General features: G+C 40.9%; 1 protein-coding gene across 1 annotated transcript in view; it reads left to right on the plus strand.

The window, feature by feature from the left end:
- Positions 1-16,767, plus strand: part of LOC109928837 (FA complementation group M) — a 102,825-nt gene that overhangs the window by 55,991 nt on the left and 30,067 nt on the right. The window contains exons 9-11 of the mRNA XM_048600081.1: positions 8,508-8,590; positions 14,982-15,047; positions 15,727-15,828. Of these exons, the coding sequence (XP_048456038.1) occupies positions 8,508-8,590; positions 14,982-15,047; positions 15,727-15,828 (251 nt within the window). The remainder of the gene's footprint in view (positions 1-8,507; positions 8,591-14,981; positions 15,048-15,726; positions 15,829-16,767) is intronic.

Below are 16,767 nucleotides of genomic sequence, written 5' to 3' on the forward strand. Positions count from 1 at the left end.
CATTTCTGATGCTGCTTGGCCTGCTGTGTTCATCCAGCTCTACACCTTGTTATCTCAAATACATAATGTCAGTTCTGTTATAAAGTGGAGGTTGACCCTTGCCTGAGAACCAAAACCAAAACACCCAAAAGGGAGCACCTTGCCCTATAATCTGTTGAATCGAGTGTGAAAAAAGGTGTAACCTGTCTTTCAGCAACTTCTGGTTGGTTAAATCAAATAAATCCCTGATGCTCACTTTATAACCAATAAGTAACAATTTATTTATCTAACTCTAACAATACACAAATTAACTAAACTAATAACAAACCGAACAAATCCTTCTAACTATCAACTATTCCTGAATAACACAAGATTCTAATGGTATGCTGTTCCAATTAATATACGTCCCACTTACATAACAAAACAATACCATTTAATCTCTCAAAGTTACAGCTAGGTTACGTCTTCTGGAATGTTTTGTGTCTTCTACGTCAGTTCTTCTATCAGGAATTCTTTCTCTGTGGAATTCCTCTGTCAGGAATCTTAGCTAGGAGTGCCGTGGTACCATTGTGAATAGATGGTGCTTTCTCTAAAAGCTGAGAGCTGTTATCTCCAGCAGATGGCGGTTAGCACTGCTGATTTTCCAACTGCCCCCTTCTTTTATACCCCTGATGACATATCAATTTCTTACAATTGGATTGGTCCTAGGTTGTCAAAACTATCAGATTCAAATTTGATAGGTAGTATCTAAGTGCCTAGTTCAAATTGATTGACTAAATTCAAAAACCTGTTGTCTTGGTAAAAATGCAGCTTGGCCTGTTAACGGTACAGCCTTTCGATAAAAACATTTCAATTTAGGTGCTGTCTGTAGTTGCAAGTTTTCAGGCCACTCACAGACATTGAGAAAGTATAATCTTTTAAAGGGACCACACAATGCTGCTTCCCCACCGCGCTAGCATTTTAAAAACATCAATATTTTACAAATACCAAATTCTAACGTCCTGCCTCCCAATCCACAAATACTTCCCCAACTTTGCAACAGGTCTGACTTCAGAAGACACAGATAATGTCCCAAAAATATTAAGGAACCTGGAGTCCAGTGAGAGTGAGGAACTGCAGGAAACACATATTAATACGGAAATGATGTTGGGGAAATTGATTTATTAAAGGCTCATAAATTCCCAGGGTTCAGTTATCTACATCCCAGAGTACTTAAGGAAGTGGTTCTAGAAATAGTGGATGCATTGGTGGTCATCTTAAAAGATTCTATAGACTCTGGAACAGTTCCTGGGATTGGAGTGTAGCTGATGTAACCACGATATTTTAAAAAGGAGGTAGAGAGAAAATAATGAATTATAAACCAGTTATCTTGACATCAGATGTGGGGGAAAATGCTAGAGTCCATTATAATTGATTTAATAGCAAAGCACTTGAGGAAAACGGTGACAGGATATAATCAGCATTGATCTACAAAGGAGAAATCATGTTCCAAAGGCATAAGAGGGAGTCGGTGGCTGTGTTTTACTCGGACTTGCAGAAGGCTTTTGATAAGGTCCCACTTAAGAGATTAGCATCTACAATCAAAGTGCATGGGATTGTTCGTAGTGTTTGACATGAATAGAGGATTGTGGCAGATGGGGAACAAAGAGTAGGAATAAACAAAGTAGCAGGCAGTGGCTAGTGGGGTACCATAGGGGTCAATGCATGGAACCCAACTATTCACAGTATATATTACTGCTTTAGATGAGACAACTCAGTGTAATTTCTCCAAGTTTACAGATGCCACAATACTAGGTGAGTGAGTGAGCAATGAGGAGGCTGCAAAGAAGCTTCATTGTGATTTGGACATGTTGAGTGAGTTAGTAAGTGCATGGCAGGTGAAATGTAATGTGGATAAATGTTAGGTTATCCTCATTAATAGCAAAAACAAGAAGACAAATTAAGAACTGAATGGTGATAGATTGGGAAAGGGGAGGTACAATGAGACCTGGGTGTCGTTTTATAGCCGTTGCTGAAGGTAAGCATGCAGGTGGTGAAGAAGGCAAATGGTGTCTAGGCCTTCATTGTGCAAAGATTCAAGTACAGGAACAGGGATGTCTTGCTGCAATTGTATAAAGTATTGATTAGACCACACCTAAAATATTGTGTACACTTTTGGTCTCTTTGCCTACCCTGAATACCTTCAGACCAGAACATCCTACCACAGGTAATGTCCTAGTGGTATTATTGCTATTAATCCAGAGACCCAGATAATGTTCTGGGGACCTGGGTTTGAAACCGGCTGTGGCAAATGGTGGAATTTCAATTCAATAATAATCTGGAAATAAGAGTTTTAATGATTATTTAGGGAAGGAAATCTGCCGTCTTTGCCTGGTCTTGCCTATATGTGACTCCAGACCCACAGCAATGTGGTTCACTCTTGGGCAGTTGGAGATGGGCAAGACATGTTGGTCCAACTCGTGATGCTCACATGCGGTGAATTAATTTAAAAAAGTGAATGCAAGGAAGATGAACGAGACTGATTCCTGGACTGGCAAAACTGATATACAAAATGAGACTGGATTGGCTAGGACTTTATTCACTGGAGTTTAGATAAATGAGTGATTTTATAGAAACCTATGTTTGACAAGGTGAGCACAGGAAGAAAGCTTCTGATGATTGGGTCTCTCTGGATTACTAGTCCAATTACATTATTGCTACACTACCAGCTCCCGTAGTTAACATGCACTGATGCTACTGTGAAGGGAATAGGTGTTTAAAATGGTGGATGGGGTACTGATTAGCTTTGATAACTGTTTGTAAACATGGCGAAGAGAAGATCAGCCATAAAATGATCCATTCTGGTTTTCTCTCAATTGTCTGTCAGGATTATCTCTTTTTCATTCCAAACTTTCCATTTCAATCCTCCTCTTAATCAATTAGTGTATATTTTGCCTGTGATTTGCAGCTGAAACTACTGCAGTTTATTGATGCCTTTTATCAGCTGTTTATTATGTTTTTTTTTTAAAAAGTATATATTGTTGTAATGTCTTTGAGACCCAAATGATAATTGTGTTTTCAAGATGAATTTTGCAACTTTTTACAAAGCTGCTATAAATATTATGTTTAGCATATTTGAAAGTAGATCTTCAATATCACAGAACTAGATGAGTGTAACAACCCAATTTATATAGTTTGATTTTAAGTGCTGTGGAGGCATCCAAACAACATATTAGCTGTAATATTTCTGTTCCTCAAGGTTTTAGTATTGGGTAGATGTTTGTTGCTAATGTTTCAAATTTTCTGTTCTTAAAATTATTTTGTTGAAATGCTTTTGTAATAGTGAGATTCTTCTTTTGTGCATTTTACATTATGTAATGCCCAAAGTGATGTTCATTTTTCCTGTATATGTAATAAGAAATTTTGAGGTGTAGCACCCTCATCCTGGAATTTTACTTCATGATGCAGTTAATGTTACTTTCATTATACTAAAATACTTCTCAGGTTTTTTGCGGGGGGAATAGTTTAAAATATTTGCTGCTTGAAAATAAATATTTGCTTTAATATTTTTCATTCACTGCTAATTCCTGGGTTTAAAGTAGCTGGTGTTTATGCATCTCTGATCCACTCAATTGATTTATCACTGAATCCAAGAAACGTTTCCGACTTTACCTTGCTTTAGAATCGATTAAATTTTGTTCTTTCTCTACTGAGTCTTGTGACAGACAATCCGAATGCTATTGGCACCAAAATACAAAGTTTGTATTCCGTTAGCCTAAGTTTTTGGTCCTGTTTTTGAATCTATTTTATTTTTCTTTTAGTCAGGTAATAGTGTAGATTGTGTGCAGTTTTGGGCCCCATATCTTGGGAAAGATGTACTGGCCCTGGAGCGGGTTCACCAAAATGGTCCCAGGAATGAAAAGCTAAAAATATAAGGAACGTTTGAGGACTCTGGGTCTATACTTGGAGTTTAGAAGGATAAGGGGGAATCTAATTGAAACTTACTGAATGGCCTGGACAGAGTGGATATTGGAAAGATGTTTCCATTGGTAGGAGAGACTAGCACCCAAGGACACAGCTTTAGAGTAAAGGGAAGACCTTTTAGAATGGAAATAAGGAAAAACCTCTTCAGCTAGAAAGTGGTGAATCTATGGAATTCACTGCCGCAGAAGGCTGTGGATGCCAGGTCACTGAGTATATTTAAGAAGGAGATAGATAAGTTCTTGATTGTCAAGGGATCAAGGGTTACGGGGAGAAAGCAGGAGAATGAGGTTGAGAAACTTATCAGCCATGATTGAATGGCGGAGCAGACTCGACAGACTGAATGGCCTAATTTCTGCTCCTATGTCTTATGGTCTTTTCTACAGAATCACAGAATGTTCACAGCACAGAAGACCATTTGGCCCTCAGTTTTCCATGCTGGTTCTCTGCAAAGGCATGTCAGGGTTGAAGGGCCTGTTCCTGTGCTGTAATTTACTTTGTTCTAGCTCCACTCCCCTGCTCTTACCATTGGCTCTGCATTTTTTTTTTCTTCCGACAATCAACCAGTTCCTTTTTGAAAGTTGCCATTGGTTCTGGCTCCACAACACACTCGGACAGTGCAGTCTACATACTACATGAAGAAGGTCATACCTCATGTTGCTTCTTGCACTTGTTGTTCCTCTTAAATCAATGTCCTCTGGTTCTCAATCTTCAGTAATGTCTACTGTGTCCACACCTCTTGTGGTTTTGAACACATCTCCAAATTGCTCAACTTTCATTTCAAAGGGTGGCACAGTGGCTCAGTGGTTAGCACTGCTGTGTCGCAGCGCCAGGGACCCTGGTTTGATTCCACCCTCTGGCGACTGTCTGTGTGGCGTTTGCACATTCTCCCTGTTCTGTGTGGGTTTCCTCCGGGTGCTCCAGTTTCCCCCCTCAGTCCAAAGATGTGCAGGTTAAGTGGATTGGCTACACTAAATTGCCCATAGTGCTCAGGGACACGTAGATTGGGTGGGTTATAGGTGGATGGGTCTGGGTGGGATGCTTTGAGGGTCGGTGTGGACTTGTTGGGCCGAAGGGCCTGTTTCCACACTCTAGGGATGCATCCAGTTTTGCCAATGAATCCATGCAACTGAAATACTTCTGCCTTAAAGCTGGTCTTGTAAATCTTCACGCCCTTCCTAAAGTGCAGTGCTTAGAATTGGTCACGTTACTCTAGCTGAGGTAAAACCAATGTTTTATAAATGTTCACTGCAACTTCCTTGCTTTTATACTTTAGATCTTTACAAGCAGTGCAGGATCTCAAATCTTATTGAAAATTTGGTCAGTCAGCCCTGATGCTTTCAACTTGTTACAATGAATGATCTGCAGTTTGAGGTTCACCGACAGCTTGTGTCAATATAACTCCTTCAGCATGGCTAGATATGCTGTGGTTCTTAACAAGTGCATAAACAGACAAAGTGGGTAATGAGCTAAAGTTGGGCATCTAGGGAACCGGGCATGACAGAAAAGTGAAGTTGAGACTGATCAGCTATCATCTTATTGAATTGCAGGTAAAGCTTAAGGGACCCTTAGGCCTATTCATGCTTCAGCTTCACAATTCACCCCTTTGGTTCAGTGGAACATATAGTCTGTATAGTGGAGGTTAGATGGGGTGAAGTGAGGCTGGAGCTTTACATTTTGAGATGAGACTTTTAATTTGAACACATTGGGGTTCCAGGCTTAAATTAGTCACCAGCGTCAGGACTGATGGAGTGGCATAGGATGGGAAACAGAGCAGATTTTTGGAAGATTGGAAGGATAAAGTCTGGAAAATGAGAGGCTAACCAGGAAAGCATCGATTAATTGCTGAATTTTGAAGCAAAGATATGTATGTAGTGGATGGGCTGAGGCAGAGCAGAAGTGTATGGTGTTAGAAGTAGAACGTATGAGGGAGACAATGGGATTGGGAGCTCAGCTCTGACAAATAGGACACTAAGGCTGTGGACTCTGTTTCGGTGTGAGACCAAATCTGAGGAAAGGTGATTTGTCGTGGAACCTGATTGACAATGGCTTAGACTCCAGAGTTTAACAGGAGAAAATTGTGGCTCATTCATAACAATTTGCCAAATAAGCATCTCGACAATGCAGTAGAATTGAGAGAAGTGGAAGATAAGTAGGTAGAGCATGCATGTAGAAAGTGACAGCATGACAATAGATGATGCTAATGTGGTAGAGAGTGTAAGTTAAAAGAGAGGGGGCAATGGATAGACCCTTGGTGGGGAGAAACTAATGATTTCAAGGGTAGAAGGTCAACCCATTGCTGGAGGTCCCATTGCTGCCTTTGGAAAGATGGGCAAGGCTGCAGTCAAGAGGGTGGAATTCCAATCACCTGGCCAGGGTAGAATGATGCTTGATCAGCTAATTTGAAGGATGAGAAGGGGTGTGCGCCTCACTCATAATTGCTGAGGCCACATTTGCAACATTGAATGCTAATTCCAAAGGCAGAAACTTAATTGGCGAGATTTAAACACAGAATTGAGAGGAAGTTGGGTAAAGATTGGAGAGGTGACAATGTTTTCATTGAGAAAGGTGCTTGTAAATGGAACAGCTATTTCCAAGGTAAAGTCCCCATGCTTCGTTTGGACCATTGGGTTGCTCTGTCATAAGAGAGAGATGACTGGTGTTGGTTTAACCTGCGGGTCACCATGACTTGGGCAAGAGGAAATATTGAGGTGAGTCCTTCATGGTAACCTCAGTTGGTATGAAATTGAACCCATGTTGTTGACGTTACTGCATTATAAACAAGTCATCCAGCCAACTTGGCTAACTGACCACCTCTTGTCGAAGAAAGCATACTTTTCACATGCTATGTTCATAAATAATTCAAGATTGGCTATAATCATTGATTTTTATTTGAGTTACTCAGTTACTGCCTTCAAACCAGGTTTGTTAGCTTGCTGAGTACAGTTTCCAACACCAGCACTGTGACCATTAAGTATTCATATGTAAAACATTTTCTAATTGTCACATCATATTTTATCTCACATTAAATAAACAGTTATTTCTCCGTTAAAGTTTCATAAGCCTTTGGGAATGATCGGTGGTTTGATGAACTAGGCACAGATGCAATGGTTTCGATGCCATGCAAATATCTGCTGATTTGTAAGCTTTGAGTACCTTGTTCTCTTTCATCCTTCCTGCTTAATTTCACAAACTTTACCAAGATTTTGTGACTTAATGAAAGTAAACTGTATAATCCTCTTAATAGTGAAGAAGGTTATCCAAGATTACAAAGAGATCTTGATCACTTGGGTCAGGTGGGTTGAGGAGTGGCAGCTGGAGTTTGATTTGGATAAATGTAAGTTATTGCATTTTGAAAATGCAATCAAGGACAAGACTTTTACCATTAATAGTATGGCCCTTGGTGGTGGTGTAGAACAGAGACCTAGGGGTTCGGGTATGTAATTCTTTGAAACTTGTCATATGGTAGTTAAGAAGGTGCTCAGCATGCTTGCCATCATTGTTTAGACCTATGAATATAGGAGTTGAGCCATATGTTGAGATTGTACAGGACGTTGGTGAAGTCTCTTCTGGAGTACTGTGTTCAGTTCTGGTCACCCTGTTATAGGAAGGATATTATTAAACTGGAGATAGTTCAGAAAAGATTTACCAGAATTTACCAGAAATGGAGTGTTTGAGTTATAAAAATAGATTGGAGAGGCTGGGACTTCTTTCACTGGAACATAAGAGGTTGAGGATTGACATTAGGGGTTTATAAAATCATGAGGGGCATAGATAAGGTGGATGACAAGGGTCTTTTCCTGAGGGTGGGGGAGTTCTAAACTAGAGGGCATATTTATAAGGTGAGAGGAGAAAGATTTTAAAAATGACATGAGGGCAATGTCTTTACACAGTGTTTCGTGTGTGGAATAAACTGCAAGAGAAAGTGGTTCATGCAGCTATAGTTACGATGTTTAAAAGGCACTTGGCCAAGTTCATGAATAGGAAATGTTTAGAGGGATGTGGGCCAAGCGCAGGCAGAGGGAGACTCTTTTAGTTTGAGAACATGGTCGATATGGACTGTTTGGACCAAAGAGTCAGTTTCCTTCCTGTACAATTCTATGACTCTATGAAACCTTTAAATAGCTGGAGGAACAACCATTGGTTGTTCTGATCTCTTCTTGTTGTTGTCGATTGGGAACAGTCATAAATTAATAGTAACTCACTGGTGAATTCAAATAAAAACTCCAGGCAAAAATAAATGCTGCATTTAAAATATTAAAATATTCAAATTTGTATTAACATCCCGGTGAGGTATAATTATTCGGTAAAAGGCAACTTGCATTACAAGTGATATGTGCATTTTGTTCATATTTAAAAAGAAACATTCATTTCTGTCTTGTCCTTGCGATTGGTCCACGTTAATTAATTTTTTTTGTCAGCATTAGAAATCCTTATAAAATCAAATGAACATTAAGAAACAGGGCTTTTTTGCTCTCGTATGACAATACTTACACTTAAAAAAACTTTTTAAAGGATTATTATTAATGAACTATTTCTGATGTTTGGGAAAATGTTTCTTTCCTCAGGTGGGTGCAACAGTGAGAGTGAAGATGAAGTTATCAGAAAGCCTCGTAAAAGAATGAAACTTGGTGTTCTGGAATCACCTGAGGTGAGTACATTACTTAATAACTGGCATCAAAATACATTATTGTATAAGATCATTCAAGTGCATTTTTCCAATGTCAAAACTTGATTAAGGTGAATGCAAGTATTTTTGTAAACTAGGAAAGTGCTTTGGGTGCAACAAATTCAGTTTTAACTTTTGATGCTGGAATGCCTCCACACACTGATCATCAAACCTGCAACAGACAGGAACATCATTCAGCTCTAGTAACGAGGGAGCATAGACTGTAGGTGCTCTCAAGCTGCCTTCAGAGAAGGTTGGCTTGAAGAAGTAGGAACAGAATTCACTTTCATTTGAAATAGTCTACCTCCTCCTTCTGATTGCAGAGAGGCAGGACTTGGTTTAGTCTTCGGGAGAGAGATTTCAAAGGACCTAAAAACCAAGAATTTACACCTTTCCTTGCAACAATATAGGTGATTCATAACACCTATTTTTGCTCCCTCAATAGCTAACAGTGACAATGCACAGAACAGGTTCTATGGTGATCGAGACCATATCCTATAAACAGTTCCTAAAGCTGGCAAAATTATGCTTGTATGCAGTTTCAGTGCTCGTTTTGAATGTGGCCACATGGACAGGTGTCTTTGTTCAACACGAAGTTGAAAAGGAAATCTTGAATGGATGTTTGCTCTTTCAGTTTTGTGTCAAGTATAATCTCTGAACTACCCACGTAAGAACAGGACTGACCCTCTGAGCTTGTCAGCCATTTGGTTGGATCATGTGCCTTCTATTTGGTTGATCTGCCTTTTTCGCAAATCCTACCGATCACCTCTTGTGATTTTTTTTTTCTATTAAAGTCTCGCCTAACGAAACAAAATCCGAGCATTTTCAGTTTTGTTAATTTCAACTTGTCCAGCATCCACAACCCTTAGCAGATTAAGGGTTTCCACAATCCTTTGTGTGAATAATAAAGAACAACAAAGAACAAAGAAAATTACAGCACAGGAACAGGTCCTTCGGCCCACCAAGCCTGCGCCGATCCAGATCCTCTATCTAAACTGTCGCCTATTTTCCAAGGATCTGTATCCCTCTGCTCCCTGCCCATTCATGTATTTGTCTAGATACATCTTAAATGACGCAATTGTGCCCGCCTCTACCACCTCCGCTGGCAACGCGTTCCAGGCACCCACCACCCTCTGCGTAAAGAACTTTCCACGCATATCTCCCTTAAACTTTTCCCTCTCACCTTGAAATCGTGACCTCGAGTAATTGAGTCCCCCACTCTGGGGAAAAAGCTTCTTGCTATCCACCCTGTCTATACCTCTCATGATTTTGTAGACCTCAATCAGGTCCCCCCTCAACCTCTGTCTTTCTAATGTAAATAATCCTAATGTACTCAACCTGTCTTCAGAGCTAGCGCGCTCCATACCAAGCAACATCCTGGTGAACCTCCTCTGCACCCTCTCCAAAGCATCCACATCCTTTTGGTAATGTAGCGACCAGAACTGTACGCAGTATTCCAAATGTGGTCGAACCAAAGTCCTATACAACTGTAACATGACCTGCCAACTCTTGTACTCAGTACCCCATCCGATGAATGAAAACATGCCGTATGCCTTCTTGACCACTCTATCGACCTGCGTTGCCACCTTCAGGGTACAATGGACCTGAACACTCGGATCTCTCTGTGCATCAATTTTCCCCAGGGCTTTTCCATTTACCGTATAGTTCGCTCTTGAATTGGATCTTCCAAAATGCATCACCTCACATTTGTCTGGATTGAACTCCATCTGCCATTTCTCCGCCCAACTCTCCAACCTATCTATATTCTGCTGCATTCTCCAACAGTCCCCTTCACTATCTGCGACTCCACCAATCTTAGTGTCATCTGCAAACTTGCTAATCAGACCATCTATACCTTCCTCCAGATCATTTATGTATATCACAAACAACAGTGGTCCCAACACGGATCCCTGTGGAACACCAATGGTCACAGTTCTCCATTTTGAGAAACTCCCTTCCACTACAACTCTCTGTCTCCTGTTGCCCAGCCAGTTCTCTATCCATCTAGCAAGTACACCCTGGACCCCATGCGACTTCACTTTCTCCATCAGCCTACCATGGGGAACCTTATCAAACACCTAAGTGAAGTCCCTGTATATGACATCGACAGCCCTTCCCTTATCTATCAACTTTATGTTTTGTGATTTTTATTTTGTGATGTTTTAGCTCTAATATCAATACCGTGCCTTATGGTTCTGAATTTTCCTATCAGAGAAAATGGTTTCTGTATAGAATATAGAACAGTACAGCACAGTACAGGCTCTTCAGCCCACGATGTTGTGCCAAACTTTTACACTAATCCTAAGGTCTATCTAATCTTCACTCCTACCTTATACTATCATCCATATGTCTATCTAATAGCTGCTTAAATGCCCCTAATGAGGCCGACTCCACTACCCTCTCCGGCAATGCGTTCCATGCCCCTACCACTCTCTGAGTAAAGAACCTGCCTCTGATGTCTCCCCTATATCTACCTCCACTCACTTTAAAATAATGCCCCCTCGTAATAGCTACCTCCACCCTAGGAAAAAGTCTGGCCGTCTACTCTATCTATACCTCTGATCATTTTGTACACCTCTATGAAGTCACCTCTCATCCTTCGTCCTTCTAAAGAGAAAAGCCCTAGCTCTCTCAACCTTTCTTCGTAAGACCTTCTTCCATTCCAGGCAACAACCTGGTAAATCTCCTCTGCACCTCTTCCAACGCTTCCACATCTTTCCTGTAACGAGGCCACCAGAACTAGACGCAATACTCCAGATGTGGCCGAATCAGGCTTTTGTATAGCTGGAGCATAACTTCACGGCTCTTGAACTGAATCCCTCTATTAATGAAAGCTAACACACCATATGCCTTCTTAACAAACCTATCCACCTGGGTGGCAGCTTTCAAGGAACTGTGAACATGAACCCCAAGATCCCTCTGCTCCTCAACACTGCCAAGAATCTTTCGATTAACCCTGTATTCTGCTTTCAAGTTTTTCCTTTCAAAATGAATCACCTCACAGTTTTCAGGGTTAAACTCCATCTGCCACTTCTCAGCCCAGCTCTGCATCCTATCAATGTCCCTTTGTAACGTAGAACAGCCCTCCGCACTGTCTACAACGCGACCCACCTTCGTATCGTCCGCGAACTTACTAATCCACCCTTCCACTCCTTAATCCAAATCATTTACAAAAGTCACAAATAGAAGAGGACCCAGGACAGATCCTTGTGGTACACCACTCGTAACTGAGCACCATGTTGAATATTTTCCGTCCACTACCACCCTTTGTCTTCTCAGGGTCAGCCAATTCTGAAACTATCTGCCACATTTCCCCCTATCCCATGCCTCCTTACCTTCTGCATGATCCTACCATGGAGAACCTTATCAAATGCCTTCCTTAAATCCATGTATACCACATCCACTGCTCTACCTTCATCCATGTGTTTGGTCACCTCTTCAAAGAATTCAATAAGGTTTGTGAGGCATGATCTACCCCCCACAAATCCATGCTGACTATCACGAATCAAACAGTGCCTTTCCAAGTGATCATAAATCCTATCTCTCAGAGCCCTTTCCAACAATTTGCCCACCACTGATGTAAGACTAACTGGACTGTAATTTCCAGGGTTATCCCTATTCCCTTTTTTGAACAAGGGAATGACGTTTGCTTCTCTCCACTCTTCCGGCACTATACCCATGGACAGTGAGGACGAAAAGATCATCGCCAAAGGTCCTGCGATCTCTTCCCTCGCTTCCCATAGAATCCTTGGATAAATCCAATCAGGCCCGGGGGACTTATCTATCTTCAACTTCCTCAAAATTCCTAGCACATCTTCCTTACTAACATAGACCTTCTCTAGCCGACCAGCCTGTTTCACACTGTCCTCCCCTACAACTAGGTCCCTCTCAGTTGTGAATACCGAAGAAAAGTATTCGTTAAGGATCTCTCCTATCTCTTTTTAGGCTCCGTGCACAAATTCCCGTTACAATCCTTGATCAGCCCTACCCTTTCTCTGATCATTCTCTTATTCCTCACGTACATGTAAAAAGGCTTGGAGTTTTCCTTGATCCTGTCTGTCAAGATTTTCTCATGCCCCCTTATAGCTCTCCTAAGCTCTTTCTTCAGCTCCTTCCTGGCTAACTTGTATCCCTCTAGAGCCTTTTCTGTTCCTTGTTTCCTAAACCTCACATCAGCATCCTTCTTCCTCTTAACCAGACATTCGACCTCTCTTGAGAACCAAGGCTCCCTCGCTCGACCGCATCTTCCCTGCCTGCTAGGGACAACATATCGAGCACATGCAGTATGCGTTCCCTAAACAATCTCCACATTTCAATAGGAGATAGTAGGAACTGCAGATGCTGGAGAATCCGAGACAACAAGGTGCAGAGCTGGATAAACACAGCAGGCCAAACAGCATCATAGGAGCACAAAGGCTGACGTTTCGGGCCTAGACCCTTCATCGAGCAAACCTCCCTCCCAGGATATTTGTGCTCTTCCAGTTCAGGTGCAACCTGTCCTTCCTGTACAGGTCCCACCTTCCCCAGAATGTGCTCCAATTATCCACATAATGGAAGCCCTCCGTCCTACACCAGCCCTGTAGCCACGTGTTTAGCTGCACTCTCTCCCTATTTCTTAACTCGTTATCATGTGGCACTGGTAGTAATCCAGAGATAACTACCCTGTTTGTCCTGGACTTCAGCTTCCAGCCTAACTCCCTGTATTCGGTTTTCACATTCTTAGCCGTTTTTCTACCTCTGTCATTGGTACTGATGTGTACCATGACTGCTGGTTGCTCACCCTCCCCCTTAAGGATCTTGAAGACACGATCCGAGATGTCATGGACCCTGGCACCCGGGAGGCAGCGTACCATCCGTTCACCTCGTTCGTGTCCACAGAACCGCCTGTCTGTGCCTCTTACTATTGAATCCCCCACTACAATTGCTGTCCTATTTTCCCCCCTTCCCTTCTGTGCCACAGGGCCAGGCTCAGTGCCAGAGACCTGTCCGCTATGGCCTTCCCCTGGTAGGTTGCTCCCCCCAACAGTATCCAAAACGGTATACTTATTATTGAGGGGAACGGCCATAGGGGATCCCTGCACTGTCTGCCTATCCCCTTTCCCCTTCCTGACAGTCACCCAGCCACCTTTTTCCTGTACCTTGGGTGTGACCACCTCCCAATAACTCCTCTCTATCACCCCCTCAGCCTCCTGAATGATCCGGAGTTCGTCCAACTCCTGCTCCAGTTCCATATCGCGGTTTTTGAGGAGGTGGAGTTGGGTGCACTTCTCGCAGGTGAAGTCAGAGGGGACACAAGCAGTGACCCTTGTCTTCCACATCCTGCAAGAGGAGCACACAACTGCCCTCGCTTCCATTCTCTCTACTCTAGATTTCCAGGTGAATAAAAAAAAAAGCCTCACCTTACCGGCCCTCCACACAGTCTTTTTTTTTGGTTAGAGGAGGAGGATAGGTGGGAGACACTACACGCGTAGTGTTTCGGGTTTAGCCAATGCCCGAATATATCATTTCCTTCCTGGCTCGCGTTCTCTCCACACACCCGCTGCTGAAAACAAGAGGGCCTCTCCTGCACGAGGTAAGTTTTTATACTGGAGCAAAAAAGCAACCTTACCTTCCCGTCGACGCTCTGGCTCGCGCTGCTGCCACTGAAAACAAGAGCATCTTATCAGATTCTTTTGTTTTAAAATCCTTTATTGGATCACCTTTTCAAATTCAAGTTAATGAAATTGCTAAGCTCCCTCAGTGTTATACTGGTGAATTGGTGCTCTATCCGTCATTGTTCAATACATTTTTTATAAGATTTGGTATTTAACACTAAGCACGTGTTGGAAATATTGTTTGAACAAGTCTGCACAGCTGAATTTTTACTGCATTTTGGGTAAGGCAGGGAAAGATTCATTAAATTGTATAAAACTTAGTGATATTAATTCATTTGAATGTAGCTATATTTATGTTCATTATGGCATGTTTAAAGGAAAACGAGAAGTTGGAAAAATTTACAGCTGTGGTGCACAGAAAATGGGGCATTGCCCTACGTTACTAGAACTGTTGGTAGTTTGAAGGCATGGTGCTGTTGATGGGTACTTCCTTCACAGAGCGGAAAGACTCCTATAACATCAAGTGCAATACAGCAATGATGGTTTTTCTTTCTTTCCCTGTTGCCATTGGAATGTGACCAATGGAAACTAAAAGTATAGGTCAAAAGACCCCCAATGACCAGAGCTTGAAAAAGAATAATTAAATTGAAATTTGAAGCTATTCCACATTTACAACTGAATTTGAAATTCCTGCCTGTGTTTAACACCATGAGCGATGGTATTTCCATGATCAGTAGTCAATAAATGTTTAATTTTTACGCAAATGTTCTGTGTTACAGGTGACTGGTACCAATGAGCTCAATGCTCCTGTTTTACCCAACTGGAAAGCCAGGAAAATGCTTAATGTATGTATGTAAATAATTTAATTCAGTTGGAACATGTATATTAAGTGTATATAGTATACATATCTATTGAATAGGTTTTATATAGTACTAGGATTTGAACCCATTATTCATTGTTATAGAATCTGGAAGTAGGGGTGTTAAAGTCAACTGTGTGGCTGAATGTTTTCTCATTGTATTTGGGTGTTTACCTAGATTTTTCTCAGAATCATATGAAAAGCACTGAGCTATGTTTCTTTTTCTTGAAATTCAGTCTGATGTTAGTACAACTTGGTTTACCTTTCACATTAAAACCTTTGCCACTATCAACTTGAAAGTCTAGATATGTGATTAAAATAAGTAGATGACTGTAAATCACAACAAGCCTTCAAACATAAGAAGAATTAACATTCTAAGAGTTGATGGTTTTTATTATCTGTAGTACTGCGATTCTCTGCACATAGCCATTTGACGAAAGGTTCTGCATGAAACCATTACTCAATATGTTACAGATCCAGAATTATAGCTTTTGAATCATAGGAAATGTTTCTGGTAGTTTGCAGTGACATGACATTCGTTAGTAAAGTACTCCCTAATTTCCACTAGTTTGCAGCTAGTCTCTTGTATATACCATTGAAGTGTCAACTAAACATTTAGATGAGAAATAATTAAATCTTCATCTTTGGATTGCTTAATTTCTCAGTTAGGCTTCACAGACTTTGAGGATGATGATTTTAAAGAAACTTCAAACAAGAATAAGAACAATGCCAAGTTGTCTAGAAATATTCATCAATCCCGGAGGGAGGTAGGTGAAGTTTTAGTTGCATGTTCAATCATTGCACTACACAGTATTTGAACTGTTTTTATATGTTATAGATCACTGATTTGGTATAGAATGTAGAATTATCATGCAGGACGAGTGCAAGAGACTGATATCTTTTGAACAGAATTATTAAAGATTTTATGAAATGGATTAATTAATATTGCATAGTTAAGGAATTCATAATTTTTTAACTTGATAACCGTTGAATCTGATTTGTTTGTTTTAAAAAATAATTGGCTGCCATGGAAACGTTATCTTGGGCAGAAGTCCTGTTGCTTTGAAGTGGCTGTTGTTTGTATAAATGAATTATCTAAATACTCTGACAGAATAATCACAAAACTTGAGTATAAGAGAATGAACATGTTTATTCCAAGGCACTTTTCCCTTCAGTTATGTCATATTTAAGAATTAAACTGTTGATTATAGTCTATTCTTAGGTTGCCAGCAAATTACTTCCCCATGCTATTTGCTACTCCTAAATGCAATCAAAGTGGTGTATGTATTAGAAACAAGGTTGTTGTAGAAGCCATGGTAAAATGTAATGCTTTGGTGCTAGTTTTCAATTCTAATCTGATTGACTAGTTACAATGTTCCATGCTGAATTGATAGGTTTTAAAAATTAATTTTTCTTCATGCTTCCTTGTATTGTAGCTGTGCAGAGCAGGTGATGGCACAGAGTACTATCATTGTACTCGTAATCCAAAGTCCCAGTCTAATGTTCTGGGGATATGTCTTTGAATTCCACAATAAAGGTTGAAATTCACATTGAATGAAAATCTGGAATAAAAAGGTAGACTAATAACACCCTGTGACCATTGTCGATTGTTGTAAAAAGCCCACATGGTTCATTGAATCAGAGATAGTAGGAACTGCAGATGCTGGAGAATCTGAGACAACAAGGTGCAGAGCTGGATGAACACA

This window comes from Rhincodon typus, chromosome 8 (genome assembly GCF_021869965.1).
Source record: "Rhincodon typus isolate 14 chromosome 8, sRhiTyp1.1, whole genome shotgun sequence".
Taxonomy (NCBI): domain Eukaryota; kingdom Metazoa; phylum Chordata; class Chondrichthyes; order Orectolobiformes; family Rhincodontidae; genus Rhincodon; species Rhincodon typus.